The sequence below is a fragment of the Macaca fascicularis genome, chromosome 16 (assembly GCF_037993035.2).
Source record: "Macaca fascicularis isolate 582-1 chromosome 16, T2T-MFA8v1.1".
Classification (NCBI taxonomy): domain Eukaryota; kingdom Metazoa; phylum Chordata; class Mammalia; order Primates; family Cercopithecidae; genus Macaca; species Macaca fascicularis.
In genome coordinates, this window is record NC_088390.1 from 37610292 (window position 1) to 37628924 (window position 18633).

Consider the following 18633-nt stretch of genomic DNA (forward strand, 5'->3'; position numbering starts at 1 on the left):
TGGAAGGGCCTCGCTTTTCCTCCCTTGGGCCTCATCCTGGTTTTCTCCTCACCTCCCTGTCGCAGGGTCCCGGGTCCAGGCTGGGGTTCAGTTCCCTGCTCCTCCTCTCTGTGCCCTCCCCCCGCCCGATGGCCCCACAACTGCTGTCTTGGAGTAGAGCGCCGGGAGACCGCGGCGCCGAGGTGAAGAGCGGAGTCCAGAGCCCTCCAGAGCTGGGAGCGAATCCCAGCCCTGCCTATCGCGAGCTGTGTGGCCTAGAGTGAGTCCGACCTCTCTGGGCCTCAGCTTCCTCCGACATGAATGCAGTCACGGAACGCGCCAACGCAGGAGACACCCAGGACATCCTGACCCCTCGGGAGACGCGAGGCGCGGCAGCGGGCACGGGCAGCGGAGAGGGGCACGACCCTGCGGATCCTCCGGCAGGGCGGGGCCTTCGGGTGGCTCCGGGTGTCCAGGGGAAGGGGCGGGCTCCGGGACGCGGAGGGAAACTGAGGCCGCGGAGGAGGGGACCGTAGGCAGCGCGCTGCGCCTGCCGGCCCCGCGTGGACGGCCCCACTCGGGAGGACGCGGGCTCCTTTTGTCTGCAGCGTCCCCGCCGCCGCTGCCGCCTCCCTCTCTCCCTCCCGCTCTCGCCGCGGCCCCCGCCCGTCCCCTCCCCCATTGCCCCTCCCCTCCCCCTATTGCCCCTCCCCTCCCCCGTTGCCCCTCCCCCTTATCCTCCCCTCTCCCCCTCCCCTTCCCTCCCCTCCCCTCCCCTCTGGAGCGGCGGGGGCTGCGGCGCCGCTGCTGACACTGATCGGCCGCGGCCGCCACCGGGCGGAGGCTGCGCGGCGCAGACCCAGGCGGGCGGCTCCGGAGGGCGCGCGGCGATGGCGGCGGCGGGAGGGCGGCGGGTGCGGCGGGCGAGGGGTCCGGGCTGAGCTGCGGGCCGGCCCGGATGGCGGGCGGCGCGGGCTGGGCGGGCGCCCCCGCGGCTCTGCTGCGCTCCGTGCGCCGCCTGCGCGAGGTGTTCGAGGTGTGCGGCCGCGACCCCGACGGCTTCCTGCGCGTGGAACGCGTCGCGGCGCTCGGACTGCGCTTCGGCCAGGGCGAGGAGGTAAGCTGGCCGGACCCCAGTCCCGGTCCGGGGACCCCAGCCCAGCCCCCAGCCCCGCCGCCCCTCCCCCAGCTCTCCCGCCGGGTCACCCGCGTGGCCCGAGGCAGTGGCCTCCCTCCCAATCCCCTCCCTCCGCCGGAGCCCAGGACCTCGGTCCCCCGGGTATCCCCGGCACAGCCGGGCCCTCGCTTTCCCCCCTGCGTGGCGCCTGTGCCCCGAGCATCACGCGTCACGCCCAGGGTGGCTTCTGTGCCCACCTTCCCTCCTCGGTCGTGCAGGTCCTTCTGAGCGGTCTGCACATCCACCCTTGTCTTGGGGAGAGACGTACCAGAATCTGGTCCCAGGCTCCCCACCCCACCCCCAGCTGCGGAGAACAAGATGCAAGGGTCTGTGTACGCTCTGCTGGGCCGGGCCAGGGGGTGAAAGGGACAGGTAGGGGTGCTCTGCAGCCTTGGCTCCTTGGCTGCACCCACCCTGCCCAGACACAGGAGAAGGTGTCTGCTGGGGCCACCGTGTATTCCCGGCCCAGTGCTGAGTGACCTCTCTCATTCAGGCTCTGCTGGGCAGCCAGGCTGGCAGCCGGCTGTGTTGGCTGCAGCAGGCCAGGCAGAGCCAGGCTCGGGGAGTGGTGGCTGAGGAGAGGTCTTTCATGTGGCATCTATTTGGGGAAAGCAGGACTTACGTAGATTGTTAACAGGGCTGGAAGCGGAGGGTCGGTGCAGCCAGTAGGGTGGACGGAGTCATATCACCACACCAGAGTCCTCTGGTGGCACCGGCGTGGGGACTGGGGACTTTGTCTTTAGGGGAAGACAGAACACACACCTGGCTGAAATGGTCAGGGATTTCCCCTGGAGACAAAAGCCCTGAGAAGTGGGTTTCCAAGACCATCTAAGGCCTCAGGCCCTGCATGGGGGGCCTGGGGCCATGGGCCTCAAATGGGCACTGGCTGGCATTGTGTTCCCGGGACAGGTCAGACCAGGCATTTCAGGACATGGGGGAAGCTGGAGGATGGCCAGGTTGGACCCGTGCCTCCGTGTCACCAGACAGTGAGAGACGATGGAGAATTATCTCTCACTGGCACCTGGGCATGGGCCGGGACCTGTGAGTTGCTGAGAGCGGTGGGCAGAAGAGAGCGAGGCAGCTTCAGGGCTTGAGAACTCAGGTACCCACCCCAGGAAACACCACTGCAGTGCCTGTGAGAGCCCAGACTGCCCTCTGTGGGGCTCTGCTGAGGGGCACTGCCTGTTTGCACCATGACCTTTCTCCCTAAAGGCCAGCCACACCCTTCCCTTTTCCCAGTGGTTCCCATCTGGGGCAGGCTGAGCCGCCTCCTGGTGTAGGTAGAGTCCCGCTCCTTCCTCTCAGGACACAGGCTGCAGGGCGGGTAAAGAAGCCACCAGCTCTGGCTGAAACCTGGAGTCCCTGAACCACAGAGCCTCAGTGGTGGGAAGGGTCTCCCAGCAACCTCTGGCAGGGGCCACCAACCTCGGCCACGTGCCCAGCAAGCCTCACCCACTTCTCCCCCGGCTGGACAGTTCCTGCCATTAGAACCTTCTCCCTCATACACTCTAGAGACAGACCTGCTCGTCACTTAGTCATCACCATTCTGCACAGGGACTCACATGGGTCTCTCTTCTTTGCCGGGGCCTTTAAATATTTGAAAATAGCACTCATGCCCCTTCTCTCCTTCCTAGCTCCTTACTCCCATTTTCCCTTCTCCAGGCCAAATACCCCAGTTCCTGAAGCCCTAGGCCATTTCCATGTGACCCGGTAGCCAGACATCTGGCTTCTGGCCCTGGAGCTGCCATCGCCTAATTCTGTGATTCAGTTTTCCTAGCAATAACATGAAAGGGCTGGACCAGCAGACCGCCCCCCCCGCCCACCCAAGACTGTACCAGCCCCAAGACCTTACACATGCACGCAGCTCAGGGTGGGGCTGCCTCTGCACTGTCCACTCATATTAAGTTTCTGGCCACCAAAACCTCCAGGGATCTGTTTTAGAAACCTCTGCCAAGCCAGGGATTCTCCACCCTTGGGGGAGCGTCAGTGATTTCTTTCTTTTAAAAACATACTCTGATATTACTACAGAAGCGGTGGATATGCACTGCAGAAAACTGGAAATAGGGACAAGCAAAATAAAACGTATTGTGTCCTATCTCTCCCGCAGCGCCTCGATGACACTTCTGTCAGACCTTTCCAGCTGTTTCCATGCTTATATGCCAATTTTCTCCAGAAAATGAGATCATACTGTGCATACTGTTTTGTAACCTGATTTTTTTGCCGGTAAATGATCATCACTTTTCTGCTTCAATAAATTTTCATCTCGTTTAATATGCAGACCTTTTTCAGATTTCCCTATTTGACCCCAAAATGTCCATTTTTGCTGTTTCCTCTCTAGGACTGTGCAGTGTACGTGGTTGTTGTCACCTTTTAGTCTCTCTTACTGTAACACAATTCCTTTTTTTTTTTTTCTTTTTTCTTTTAACAATCCTGGCTTGTGGAAGCATTCGGGCCTGTTATCTGTGTCAATAATTTCTGGAATATAAGCCTGTTTCTTGGCCCTTATTCCCATTTAATTTCGTCTTGTTCATTTCCTCACATTGTATGTGTCAAGAAAGAGAATCTACCATCCTACCTCTGTCAGTCTCAGCTGTGGAGAAGCAGTGCTTGGTGTGTCTGAATCCACAAGGCTGGTTAAACATGCGGGGCAGGACCATGGACAGGGCCCTGAGGCACTTGTAGGGGTGGTTTTCTGCTCACACTGTATTGACCGAGACCCGTGGAAATATACTTTGCATCTCTACTCACTACCCATCATATCCCCTGATGCATTACAAAATCGGAGCGTTGTTTTCCAGTGGTGGAGGGGGCCTCCCTTACAAAATGCAGTGTACTCTAACTGTTTCTATTTCATTTGCTTTAAAATCAGGCAGTGGCATTGATTTCCTAGCCACTTGGTGCTCTGGGGTGGATAATGCTCATTCATTAGATATGGAGTTCAGTGAACTTACAGCTGATTGTCCACAGTTTACCACCTACCCCCAGAATACCAGGGATACCAGGATCAAATGCTTTGCAGAAACCAAAATATACTAGGTCATAAAGTATGAAATAAATATCCATGAGGCCATAATGAAGTATATATAGTATAAATTATTGAACAAATGAATAATAAATAAATAGGAAAATCTCTCGTATAGAAGAAATCCAAATAACATATGCTAATAATTGCCCCACTGAGGAAGTAAAGCATAACTTCACACCCTGTAAGCATGAGGTGTGTAGTGGCTTCCTTATAAAGGGTAGAGTTTGGAAAGGGGAGGGGAAGAACAACTGTATAGTGGAGAAACCCAACACACACTGTCTCAGAAGGTGATCAAGGCCAACATCGATAGTGACAGGTCATGATGATGGCATATACCCTTAGTGTGATGTGGTGAGAATAGACCTTTTCCTCTGTGGTCTTCCTCCCAAACCAGGAATCCCAGTCTAGCCCTGAGAAAAACACCAGACAAATCCCAACCGAGAGGCATTCTACAAAATACCTGATTAGCACCTGTCAGATTTGTCAAGGTCATCCAAAACAAGGAAATTCTGAGGCACTGTCACAGCCAAGTGGAGACTAAGGAGGCAGATGACCAAATGCAGTGTGGTGTCCTGAATGGGACCCTAGAACCAAGAAGAGGACATTAGGTAAAAACTAAGGAAGTCTGGATCAAGTATGAACGTTACTTAATAATGGTATTTATGGATTAGGTTAGTCCCTGATAGTTCCCTACTTTGTTGACCTAGATATCACAGCAGAAAAGAGGAGACAATGGCCCAGGTGTGGTGGCTCATACCTGTAATCTTAAAACTTTGGGAGGCTGAGGTGGGAGGATCCCTGGAGCTCAGGAGTTCGAGACCAGCCTGGGCAACATGGTGAGATCCCCATCTCTACAAAAAATACAAAAATTAGCCCGGTGTAGTGGCATGCACCTGTAATCCCAGCTAGTCGGGAGCCTGACGCAGGAGAATCGCTTGAACCCAGGAGGCAGAGATTGCAGTGAGCTGAGATTACATCACTGCATTCCAGCCTGGGTGACAGAGTGAGACTGTGCCACAAAAAAAAAAAAAAAAAAAAAAAAAAAGAAAGCAAGAAAAGGAAGAAGGAGGGAGGGAGGGAAGTAGGAAGGAAGGAAGATTTTTGAGGGATGGGGGCACACCACTGCCCTGACCCTGAAAGTCTACAATGCCAGGGGAGCAGGACTCTGATAAATATGTAACATGATGGCTCAACACCCTGACCCCGCGTTGCCTTCCTGATGTATTGCATAGTCTCCCTAACCTCTTTAGGCCTCTATTTACTCATCCATCAAATGGAACTGATCAGAGGCCCCATTCCATAGGGTTATTTTGGGATTTGAGTGAGTTAATACATACAAAGGGCTTAGCCCAGTATCTGCACAGAGTAGGCATAATATCAGAATTGCTGGCGCTCTCCTTGTCATTATTATTATTTTCTTAACACTTGCAAGCATTTTTGAGAGGCTGTTCTAGGCTGGGGATTTGCTAGAAATTGAGGTCAAGATCTGGCACCGGCCTCTGTGTGTTCAACTTACCCTCCTTAACCAGCTGTGGTGTTCCTGCCCCTCGTGCGTCCCCCCGGCAGTCAGAATGGCAGACATTGAAAGCAGCCAGAGATGTCCTGGACCACACTTCCTTGTGACATGGTCCTCTTCCCTTTCCAGTTTGAAGACCGTCCTTCTTGCTAGAAAAATGGAAGTAAGAATCACCAAGTAGGCCTCTGCCATGCATTAACCCAGCACCATCTCCTCTGGACAGCAGGCCTGCCTGCTTGGAGATGAAATGATGGTCCCCATTCGGCTCCCTGAGTCCTCGGGTCCCCTCTGAGCTAATGTCCGCTATTGGGGAATTGCTAGTGTCACTTGGCTTAAGCCTGGGTCTTTGAAATGGCAAAAGGGTTGGGGTGCTAGGATGGGCTGAGACCAGCCAGGAGCCAGCCCTGGGGCTGGGGTCGACGTCTTCTGAGATACATGGGCTTCCAGGAACAGGAGCACCTGGAACTAAAGCTCCTCTGCTCATGAGTGGGGATTGGATAATGGGGAAGACATAACTGTATCCCCTCCGCTGTGGCCGGAGGAGGCGGTGAAGGGGAAGGTAGGGCCAGATCAGTGGTTCCCTGGAGGCAGTGAGGAGACCTAGGCAGCCAAGAGTGGATGTGTGTGGGAGAACGGGATGGGGAGCAGGACTGGAGGCAGAAGGCCTCCTCAGGACTGTGGCACATGGTAAGAAAGGAAAAGCAGCCTGACTTGGGCAGTGGCGAGGGGTGCAGAATTGACAGGGGCCTGGAAGGCCGGCAAAGCCCCAACAAGCCACTCCCAAAAGGTGATAGTTAAAGGTGCTCTTTTGAGACCAGGCAGCCTCGATGTACCCCACCCTAATGAGGCCACCCTGCAGAGTAACAAGGCTGGCACATCAGAAGGAAGGCCCAGGTGCCCTGAGCCTGGCAGGAAAGGTGGGAGTGCCTGGGACCTGAGGTGGGAGCAGGACAGGAGTGGGCCCAGAGAAACGTTCTCTTTCCTGTGCTTCTGGGGAACGGTGCTCCTGAGGTTGGAGGTCATCATGGAAGTGGGGCCAAGGCTGGGGTCCCTTGGGGCCTGGGGATGGGCACGTGGCACCACACTCTGCTTTGGGGTGGGAGGACAAGTCCTAGCTGGGGCACCCTCTGGCCTCTCATGCCCACCAGTTTGGCTGTGCTGGGAGGAGGCCAGATGCAGAAAGTCTGCTGGGACTCATCCATCTTATCAGACACGCCCCTGCCTTTTTTTTTTTTTTTTTTTTTTTTTTTTTTTGAGACGGAGTCTCGCTGTGTCTCCCAGGCTGGAGTGCAGTGGCGTGATCTCAGCTCACTGCAAGCTCCGCCTCCCGGGTTCACGCCATTCTCCCGCCTCAGCCTCCCAAGTAGCTGAGACTAAAGGCGCCCGCCACCACGCCCGGCTAGTTTTTTGTATTTTTAGTAGAGACGGGGTTTCACCATGTTAGCCAGGATAGTCTCGATCTCCTGACCTCGTGATCCACCCGCCTCGGCCTCCCAAAGTGCTGGGATTACAGGCTTGAGCCACCGCGCCCGGCCTTTTTTTTTTTTTTTTTTTTTTAATTGAAACAGGCTCTGGCTTTGTAGCTGTGGCTGGAGTTCAGGGCTGTATCACCACTCACTGCAGCCTCGAGCTCTTGGGCTCAAACCGGCCTCCCGCCCCAGCCTCCCAAGTAGCTGGCACTGCAAGTATATGCCACCATGCTCAGCTAATTTTTTGTCAGACACTCTTTTTTCCTGTTTTTTGTTCTTTGTTTTTTGTTTTTGAGGTGGAGTCTCACTCTGTCGCCCAGGCTGGAGTGCAGTGGCACCATCTTGGCTCGTTGCAACCTCCACCTCTTGGGTTCAAGCGATTCTCTCACCTCAGCCTTCCGAGTAGCTGGGATTACACAGCCACGTGCCACCACACCCGGCTAATTTTTTGTATTTTTAGTAGAGACGGGGTTTTGCCATGTTGGCCAGGCTGGTCTTTTAACTCCTGACCTCAGGTGATCCACCCGCCTGAGCCTCCCGAGGTGCTGGGATTACAGGCCTGTGAGACACTCTTTTGACGAAGCCTGAATCCATTTGGCAAAACCTTGTGAGTTCCAGCATCATTCCCAAGACACTGGAGTTCTAGAGAAGGAAGCGCCAGTGTTGAGGGGCCGTGCTCTGGTTGGGGGGTGTGATCCCTGCCTCCATTGGTGAGACCTGAATGGGGGACGTGTAGACCTGAGTAGGGGGAAGAATCAGCCCTTCCCATCAGCAAGACGTGCCCTCTGAGGGGTTTCAGTGGGTAGAGAACCTTGAACCATCCACAAGCTTCCCTTAGGGGCGTCCAGCCCATGAAGTGGGACGTTCCCCCTGTACAGGTAGGTCACGAGGCTGGACAGGCAGCATGGCTTTCAGACCTGGCCCCAGCTCTGAGGCCGAGGAGCCTTCCCCAGCACTGGGAAGAAAACCAAAGAGGAAAAGAAGAAGAAAGGACTGGGCGGAGGGAGGAGAGCCCGGGCCAGAAGATTCCTGTGTGCTGCCTGGGCTGGTGGGCAGGAAGTAGGGAGCCCAGGAACCTGGGAATGGGGGCGATGGCTACAAAGCCACTCCTTTTTCCTTTAGCAGGGCCTCCACCGCCTTAGAAAGTCGGTGCTGGGCAGCACTGCCTTGGGGGGCAGTGTGTTGCTAGGGTGGGCCGCAGGCTCCTGGACAATGATGCCCCGGCCTGGGCAACCTGCCGCCAGCAGGAATAGGTCCACGTGGTGGAGGGGGTTCTGCCTCAGTCCGGGAGTGTGGGGTGGAGGGCGCCTTCCCTTCCTGTTGCAGCACCCCTTTGGCCCACCCAGCAGTCGTCCCCACCCCAGCCCTGAGCAGTGCCACCAGGAACAGTGCAGAAGGGGAACCCAACAGCTGGCTGAGATTGACTCTTAGAGCTGAGTCACACCAACCTGGGCAGGGTGGAGGGGAAATGCCCCTGGCCTGGAAATGGCATACGGCTTGCCCAAGTCACTGCTGTCCTCCCAGCCCCAAGTTATTGGGTAAATGTGCTGAAATTTTTATAGAGTTGATTTTATGGAAGTACCCCTTACATTTACCCTTAACATGGGTCCAGATGTAAAAAAAAAAAAAAAATTTTTTTTGAGACGGAGTCTTGCTCTGTCGCCCAGGCTGGAGTGCAGTGGCACGATCTCGGCTCACTGCAAGCTCTGCCTCCTGGGTTCACACCATTCTCCTGCTTCAGCCTCCCAAGTAGCTGTGACTACAGGCGCCCACCACTACGCCTGGCTAATTTTTTGTATTTTTTAGTAGACACGGGGTTTCACCGTGTTAGCCAGGATGGTCTCGATCTCCTGACCTCGTGATCTGCCCGCCTCGGCCTCCCAGAGTGCTGGGATTACAGGCGTGAGCCACTGCGCCCGGCCAAAAATTTTTATTCCTAGGCCAGGTGTGGTGGCTCAACTCTGTAATCCCAGCACTTTGGGAGGCTGAGGCGGGTGGATCGCTTGAGGTCAGGAGTTCGAGACCAGCCTGACAAACATGGTGAAACCCCGTCTCTACTAAAAATACAAAAATTAGCTGGGTGTGGTAGCATGCGCCTGTAGTCCCAGCTACTTGAGAGGCTGAGACAGGAGAATTGCTTAAACCTGGGAGGCGGAGGTTGCAGTGAGCTGAGATTGCACCACTGCACCCCAGCCTGGGTGACAGAGCGAGACTCCGTCTCAAAAAATAAAAATAAAAAAATAAATACAAATAAATAAATTTTATTCCTAGGCCCAGCACAGTGGCTCAAGCCTGTAATCCCAGCACTTTGGGAGGCCAAGGCAGGCAGATCACCTGAGGTCAGGAGTTTGAGACCAGCCTGGCCAACATGGTGAAACTCCGTCTCTATTAAAAATACAAAAATTAGCCGGGGGTGATGGCACACACCTGTAATCTCAGCCACTCGGGAAGCTGAGGCAGGAGAATCACTTAAACCCAGGAGGAGGAGGTTGCAGTGAGCCGATTGCGCCACTGCACTCCAGCCTAGGCGACAGAGTGAGACTTTGTCTCAAAAAAAAAAAAAAAGCCATTTTATTGCATTTTTAACATCGTGGGTACCTACTGTGTGCCAGCCCTGCCCTGGGCACTGGGAAACAGGAAACAACAGGGACCTGGACTCGCATTCTGATTGGGGGGCACAGGAAAGAGACAGACAAAGGAATAGAAACAACTGTCAGGTGCGGGTAAGTGGCGGAAAAAAACCTTAGTGCTGAAACAAAAGCCAATGTACTTAGAACAATGTCATAGATGGATATTGAGGTGGAGCCCAGAATGAAGTGGGGGCTGCACCTTGCAAATGTCTCGGGAACGTGATCCATGCAGAGGCAGGAGCCTGCCCCGGGGCTTAGAGGCACAGTGAGCCCGATGACAAGGGCGGGCCAGTTCCTGCGGCCTTCCCTGCAGGGGCTTTGGCTTTCTTGGAATGAGATGGAAGCCCCCAAATGGTTCTGAGCAGAGGAGAAATAGGATCAGACTTAGGTTTAATGGGGACCACCCTGGCTGCCATGTGGCTCCTCGGAGAGGCAGAAGGGGCCGGGAGAGGCAGGGACACCAGTGCCAAGGCTGCTGCTTCACCCAGGTGATGGGCGCTGGGGGCTGGGAGCAGAGGAGAAGCCGTGGAGCAGTGGCTGGATCTTGAAAATGGAGCCGATTGGCAGTGAGAGTGAACAAGAGGAGACTTTGGAGACAGGCTGCCGTTGCTGGGTGGGGAGGCAGAGAGGAAGAGGGCTGGGTGAGGACTCGGGAGCTCCACGTTGGCCTGTGAGACCTGAGTGCAGCTGTGGAGCCAGTGGCGATGGACAGGTCTGGGGACCACGTTTCAGCCCAACCCTACCTGGCACTCCTGGGCTCTTTCTCCCCTTCCTTCTATCCTGGCCCTTGGGTCTCATCTCACTGCCCACAACAAAGGAATTTACAGAAGCTGACCCAGGTGTGGCCTGGCCCCCTTTAAAAGCCAGACTTGGACAGGCGCGTTGGCTCACGCCTGTAATCCCAGCACTCTGGGAGGCCGAGGCGGGCGGATCACGAGGTCAGGAGACCGAGACCATCCTGGCTAACACGGTGAAACCCCATCTCTACTAAAAATACAAAAACAAAATTTGCTGGGCATGATGGTGGGCGACTGTAGTCCTAGCTACTGGGGAGGCTGAGGCAGGAGAATGGTGTGAACCTGGGAGGTGGAGCTTGTAGTGAACCAAGATCGCGCCACTGCACTCCAGCCTGGGCGACAGAGCCAGGCTCCGTCTCAAAAAAAAAAAAAAAAAAAAGAAAGAAAAACCGGCTTGCCCCAGCATCTTCAGATTCTTGGAGACTCCCCCATGGGCCACAACTTAGGGCCACCAATTTCCTGCAACCTGTCACCCCTGAGGTCACTGCTGAGGATCCATTGTCCATAGCTTCTGTGTCCTTGGGGGCAGGATGAGCAGAGCAGCCCAGAATCCTTACAGGTTTCCATAACAACCTGTGACCCAAGACGGGGAGAATACAGCCGTAGCCCAGATTCCAGCTGTGAGGACCTCTGGCTTCCCTGGAGACCAAGGCCTTGAGTCCAACACACACTTCAGTTGCTGTGGCTCAGGGCTTACAGGCACAAAACCCAGAGAAGATTGCCAGCTTCCTCCAAAGTGTTTGCTGATGACACATGGGCCTACAATGGGCACTGTCCCCAGGAAAATCCCAGTCTAAGGCCAGCACCTCGACAGGATAGGCAGAGGATTGATATGAACCAAAACAAAAACCAGAAGGGAAGTAGAAGTCATTCAGTGAGACTCCCATTCAGCGCCTGCATCACTCAGTAGCCAAGAGACAGGCACACGCTGCCTCCCAAGGCAAGCCCATTCTCACCTGGCAGAGCTCTGGCTGAGTTCTTGTTCATATAACGAGCTGAAGTCTATCTCCTAGAGTTCCATCTGCTCACACTTCCTCCACCCATTCATCCAACCATCTGCCTGCCCGTTCACCTAAGCATCCACTTACCCATCCATCGACCCATCCATCATCCCTTCCGTCCAGCCATATATACCCAACCATGTACCTCCTGATCCATCCGTCCAGCCAACCGCCCATCCAACCATCCATCCACCCATCCATTCATTAGCCACTCACCCCTTAGCCCACCCATCTGTTCATCCACCCTTCCTCCCACTTCCCTAGCCTCCCCATCTGTCCATCCATCCATCCATCCATCCATCCATCTATCCATCCATCCATCTATCCATCCATCCATCCATCCATCCACCCACCCACCCACCCACCATCTACCACTTCCTGAGTATCAGTCATGCACAAGTCCTAAGCACAGACCCAGGGATGGGGACTGGTATTTTCAGGGAGTGACAAGTGTCTCCATGTAGTAAAGGGACAGGAAGGGCAGGGAGACTGAGAACTCAGGCTGGAACAGGGACCAGATGGTGACTTTCGGGAGGGCTCAGGAGCTGGGAGAGTCTGAGTAGCTCAGATGAGTTTTGGATGAGCAGCAGCACTTCATCCAAGAGCAGCATGTCCCTGTCTCTTGGCTACTGAGTGATGCAGGCAGTAATTCCTGCCCTCTACGGAATTGACTCCTTTTATGACTTCTCACTTCCCACACAGGCCACTGGGTCTGGCAAGAGCTGGGGTCTTGCTGAAAAAAGTGAGGGCTCAGATTATTTTATTTTTATTTATTTATTTATTTATTTGAGACAGAGTCTCGTTCCGTTGCCCAGGTTGGTGTGCAGTGGTGAAATCCCGACCCACCGCAAGCTCTGCATCCCAGTTTCATGCCATTCTCCTGCCTCAGCCTCCTGAGTACCTGGGACTAGAGGGGCCCCCCACCATGCCCGGCTAATTTTTTTTGAATTTTTAGGAGAGATGGGGTTTCACCATGTTGGCCGGGATGGTCTCGATCTCCTGACCTCGTGATCCGCCCATCTCGGCCTCCCAACGTGTTAGGATTACAGGCATGAGCCACCACGCCCGGCCCTGCCTTTGTATTTCTTAATCCTTTTCATCATCATGGCAACCAGGAGGCTCCAAGAGATGAAGTGACTTGTCCAGGGTCTTGAGTAACTGGAGGAGCTGGGATTTGAACCCAGGTCTGTCAGGTTCTAAAGCTGCCTTTTTAGCTTCCTACAGTGGGGGTCCCACGTTCTTAGAAGGTCAGAGGAGGGAGAGAGTGACCTGATCTGAGTTCCAGAAATCTAACATTGGAGAAATCTAAAATTTGAGGCTTCCTCTGGCTGGGGAATTTGAGCCTGGGGTGGTCTCGGTTGGGAAATGCACAGATCAGAAGTAGGTCTGGGATCTGCAGGATGGGCGGCCAGGGGCGCTCTCATGGGCACTGCATCCCAGCACTGGGCAGGGAGGGAGTCTGCCAGCAAACTGTGCCCGGAATTATGCATCTGCACCACTTCCTGTTCAAGTGGTGATGCCATGACCCCAGGAGGTGTGCGTTTGTTTCTCTGACTGCTCTGATTTCCTGCCAGGCGCTCGTAGGTAATTCTCTGCAGGCCCAGGCTGTGTGGGGCTGAGTCTTCTGTGTCTCCAAATGGCCACCCCGCCACTCCTGGACCACAGGCTCCTGTTCCTGCATCTTCCTCAGCCTGCACTGCAGATCCTCCCCAGTCAGAGGCCCTGCAGCCCCAGCCGGCCTCAGCCCCATCCTGCTCTCCTACCCCTTCCCCACTTCCACTTTTCTACAGCACCTCAGATCAGGCCAGGCCATCTCTCAGGTTCTCTCCCTGCCCTAGGGAAGTGGCTGGGAGCTGGGCCCTAGTGTCAGGCACATCTGGTTTGAGACCCAGCTCTGCAACTTACTTGCTGTGTGACTCTGAGAAGTTACCTAACCTCTTTATGCCTCAGTCTCCTCATCTGTATAGTGGGGATAATATTAGCAATGCATGTTAAACCCTCAAAACATAGTGACACGTGACATAGTAAGTGCCACATATATTTGTTAAAATGACCATTACCACGAACTCTAGGTTTTCTGAGTCAGCTCTCCGATCCACTCTTTTACAGATATTTTTGAGGTCTGATTCTGTGTCATGTTTGGGGCCAGAGGGTATACAGATGAGTAAGATGGGATTCCTTCCTTGCGGTGGGGGAGGGGGACTGACATGGAAACCTTGGTCAGACCTGCGGGAAGGGCACGGGCTTGTGCAGGTGTGGCTGAAGCATGAAGACAGGGGAGTCTGGAAGATGAGAAAGCCTTTCTCGAGTGGGACTCCAGAAATGGATGGTGGGGCTGAGTTTGGAACAGGGTCTGCCAGGGTGGAGGGAAGGACAGGTATGCCAAAGGTGAGACCTACCTGTGCAGAGGCCCACCTGCAGGGGTGGAGGGGCTGACCAGGCAGGCTGGAGGCAGGAGGTGGCAGGGCTTGATTTTATCCCAAAGGTGTCGGGATAAAATGTTGAAGAGGTGTAAGCAGAGGGCCACACTGCACTAATGCCTTTAGACAAACCCACCTAGAAGTAGCGTGGGTGGGGGAGAAGGGGCTGAGGTGGGAGGTTTCTGTCCCAGTTCAGGGGCAAGGAGAGGGGACCCTGAGGATGGAGAGAAGGGGAGGGGAGGGTCAGAGGGAAGCTCCCAGGTGGTCTGGAGGCATTCACATGGGTCCTCCATGATTCCCACCTTGGTGACTGGGTGCTGGAGCCCTGGGTCCAGTGCAGGTGGCGCTCATACGCCTGCCAAGCTCACGCGGCTCCAGGGCCTGCCCTTGCTCTCAGGAATCCTTCCAAGGGCAGCTGCTCTTTTTTTTTTTTTTGAGACAGAGTCTCACTCTGTCGCCCAGGCTGGAGTGCAGTGGTGTAATCTCGGCTCACTGCAGCCTCTACCTCCCTGGTTCAAGCGATTCTCCTGCCTCTGCCTCCCAAGTAGCTGAGACTACAGGTGTTAGTGCCACCACGCCCGGCTAATTTTTTGTATTTTTAGTAGAGACGAGGTTTCACCGCATTGGCAAGGCTGGTCTCCAACTCCTGACCTCAGGCGATCTGCCCTCCTTGGCCTCCCAAAGTACTGGGATTACAGGCGTGAGCCGCCGCACCCATCCTGCTCTTTATTTTAAAAACAAAAAAATTCTCAAATATTGTTCTTGATATAGAAGTTTAAACTACTTTATACCTAGTTTTTCTTAGTTTTCTTTATACTTAGTTTTACTTTTATAGTAGGAAAAAGAAAGCTAACTCGCACTGAACTGAAGTTCTGTACCTTAAAACAGAAATGTGGCTATGATTGCTGAGTGTGAGCTATCGTGACCTGTTTCACCTCGTGGTATTTACTGTGCCTGCGTCTGCTCAAGAGATGCTGGTGTCTCCTCCCTCTCCCACCCTGCTTCATCCCAGCACGGACTGGCCCTCACACCAGTCACTATTAGTGTCTGCTCTGCTGAGCCCAGCTCACTGAGCCCAGCTCACTGAGCCCAGCCCACCTGGCAGGGCACCTGGGCCAGCTGGTCAACCCCTGGGCTCAGCCCCTGCTCTGGTGCAAGCAGGGTGGAGCCCAGGGGGCACTTTGCTCCCCAGATGATGCCCTCCAGAGGGCAGAAGGGGGGATGTCTGGAGCCAGGCTCACTGCTGAAAGCCTGGAGGAGGAGTCCTGGGTACCCTGAGCTGAGCTGCACCTCCCTCAGTACCACTGACTGTCCCTTGGGCTCTGCTCCCAGCCCAAGCGCTCAGCTGCCAGCCAGAGGAGTGGCCTCTGGTGTGGGCGTCTCACAACCCCTGACCCCCAGGGGGCACGTCCTAGACACTGGGTGGGTGGAATCTAGGGCCTGTCTGCTCACTTGTCTGGCCAGAGGCACTGGCTTTGGGCTTCTGGTCACCTTTTCTAAGAATGGTCGCGTTGGCCGGGCGCGGTGGCTCACGCCTGTAATCCCAGCACTTTGGGAGGCCGAGACGGGTGGATCACAAGGTCAGGAGATCGAGACCATCCTGGCTAACACGGCGAAACCCCGTCTCTACTAAAAACACAAAAAATTAGCCGGGCGAGGTGGCGGCGCCTGTAGTCCCAGCTACTCAGGAGGCTGAGGCAGGAGAATGGCGGGAACCCGGGAGGCGGAGCTTGCAGTGAGCTGAGATCGCGCCACTGCACTCCAGCCTGGGCGACAGAGCGAGACTCCGTCTCAAAAAAAAAAAAAAAAAAAAGAATGGTCGCGTCTTCTCCTTCTCTCTCCCCTGCCTCAAAGCAAGCCTTGCTGCAGGCACGAGGGTGCTGTTTCTGCACGGCCCCATCAGTACTACTATTTTAATATATTTGTTTCTGCCAGTTTGATAGGTGTGTAATGCTATTTCACGGCTTGTTTACACTTGCATTTTTAATTGCTCATGAGACTTTGCATTTTCTCCATGTTGCTATTTACTCTTGGTATTTCTTTCTGCATAAACTGTCCTATCGATCTTTTTTGAGCATTTATCAAGGGGAATATTTGTTTTCCCCTTTATTTTAAAGTCAGTTCTATATATTTCAGCACTGTTTGTCATGCCATTTTTTCTTGCTCTGTTGCTTTCCTCTTTCTCTCTGTTAATCCTATCTTGTTGCTCAAAAGTTTTCCTATGTATGAGTATGTTCTTTCAATTGTATCACATCTGCTTTGTTTCTGATTATATTTATCACTTCTTTAGTAGTTAGACACTTATTTTCCATCTCTAACAAGAATAAATGAGCTATTTTGTTTATAACCCCCAGTAAACTCACCAGCTGTTTTGTGTTTTGCCACGTTTGGTTTTTTCTTTCACTCTTTTTTTTTTTTTTTTTTTTTTTTTTTGAGACAAGGCTTTGCTCAGTCACCCAGGCTGGAGTACAGTGGTGTGATCTTGGCTCACTGCAGCCTCCACTTTCTGGGCTCAAGTGATCCTCAGCCTCTTGAGTAGCTGGGACTAACAGGTGTGTGCCACCACGCCCAGCTAATTTATTTTTATTTTTCATAGAAATGAGGGTCTTGCTATGTTACTCAAGCTGGTCTTGAACTCCTGGGATCAAGCAGTCCTCCTACCTCAGCCTCCCAAAGTGCTGGGATTACAGGCATGAACTATCGCGGCTGGCTTTCACTCTGCTTCTTATCTGTCTGTCTGTCCATCTATCCATCTATCATCTATCTCCATTTCTGTTGTTTTGTTTTGCTTGAACCATTTTTAGTAGATGGAAAACATCTTGACCTTTCTCCCATAAATATTTGACAGTTTCCTGCCCAAATGCAGCACAGTGATCACCCAGGGATTTCACATTAATTCACCAATGTCATCTAATATTCAGCTCATAATCAGATTTCCCCAGTTGTCATAACATTGATGTTTCTGAGGAGTCCGGGCCAGTTGTCCTATAGACTGTCCCATCACTTGGATGTGTCTGTTTCCTCGAGATTAGATACACAGTAAGCGTTTTTGGCAAGGACAGGTGGTGGTGTGTCCTCAGAGCATCTCATGAGGGCCACATGATGTTCATTTGTTCTATTTTGGGGATGCTGAGTTCAATCACTTGGTTAAGGTGGTGTCTACCTCATCTATTCAACATAATGATACTTCTCCCCTTATAATTAATAGGTAATCTGTGGGACCATACCTTGGGACAGTGTAAACGTTTGGTTCACACAATAGTTTTAGCATCCACTGCTGCCCCTTGCCTGAGTAAATTACACTGGTGGTTGCCAAATGGTGATTTTTCTAATTCTCTCATTCTTTCCACAGACAGAGCATTGTTCTGTTTAAAAAAAAAAAAAAAAAAGAAGAAGAAGGAAGGTCTTTCCTTCCACCCTGCTTTTCTGAGTATCACTATGAACTCCTGGCTCCTTACCTCCCCAGCCTGTCGTACCTTGTTACCATCATTCTTTTTAATGCTCAACAGTTTTTTGTTTTATTTTTAATGCAACATTATAACATTTTGAGCATTATGACTTGGAATAATATAGTTTTAATTGAAACAAGCCAACCGTTATTACCTTTTAAAAATCCCTCTGATAGTCTTCATTATTTATGGATTTTGAAGAATGTAACACATTTTTCAGGGTCTGTAATTGGTATTGCATTCAGTCTATTAGATTAGAGAGAGCTGCCATCTTTACATTTATATTTAGTCCTCCCAATAGGAGCAAAATATTAATATTTTAAAAAATGTTTTACAAATGGACTACATACATGTTTAATATTTAATGTGCTTTATTACTGCTGATAATGCAGTACTTTTTTTCCACTGATTTTTTTCCTAGCTGCATGTCACTAGCATATAGGAATACAATTGATTTTTTGTAAATGTTTTCTCTGATCTCACCACTGGTATGAATTCATTTATTATTTCTAGTAGTTTTCTGGTTGATGAGTTTGCATTTCCTAGGTAAGCCATCCCATCCAGTTCAAAAGTCATTGTTTTGTGTCTTCTTTTGAGTTCAATTACTTTTTCTTCTGAGATGGGAGCTGCCAGCATTTCTAGAGCCAAGCGGGGTGGGCACAAGAGACATTGCCCCAACTGACATGCACTGGAACATTGGCCACAGGCCCAGCTGTGAGTCAAGGAGAACAGCCGGGGCAGGGGCTGTGGTCTCACAGACAGGGTCCCAAAGGAAGCGGTGAATCCTGAAGAGGCCGAGGCTGGTGTTGGCACAAGAGGTGGCCTAATAGAGAGGGGAGGGGGCCAGCAAGAGGTAGTCAGGCCTCCTGCTATGGATCGGGGGGACTCCATCCTCATGGCAGAAAAACCAAGTCCCAGGCAGCAAAGGAGGGATGATGGACCAGGTGAAACATTCACACAGACGGCCACAGAGTTGATCCGGGCAGCCAGACACAGCTAGCTGGGCTGAGGCTGTTCCCTGGTCCCTGTGTGGTCTCAGATGGTGGTGGAGCCAGTAGAGATAAGGGTTGGTAACAGACGGAGGAGGCAGGACCCCATCATCCTTTCCTTGTAATTTTTTACAGTGGAGGGACAGTAGCTTCCTACCACTAACTACCTTGTCGGTACTTG

At 53.0% G+C, this 18633-nt stretch overlaps 1 protein-coding gene across 1 annotated transcript in view; it reads left to right on the forward strand.

Moving 5' to 3' along the window:
• The first annotated feature begins 788 nt into the window (after positions 1-788).
• Positions 789-18633, forward strand: part of RAB11FIP4 (RAB11 family interacting protein 4) — a 150610-nt gene continuing 132765 nt past the window's right edge. Inside the window, exon 1 of the mRNA XM_015438147.4 lies at positions 789-1096. Within this exon, the coding sequence (XP_015293633.2) occupies positions 938-1096 (159 nt within the window). The 5' untranslated portion in view covers positions 789-937. The remainder of the gene's footprint in view (positions 1097-18633) is intronic.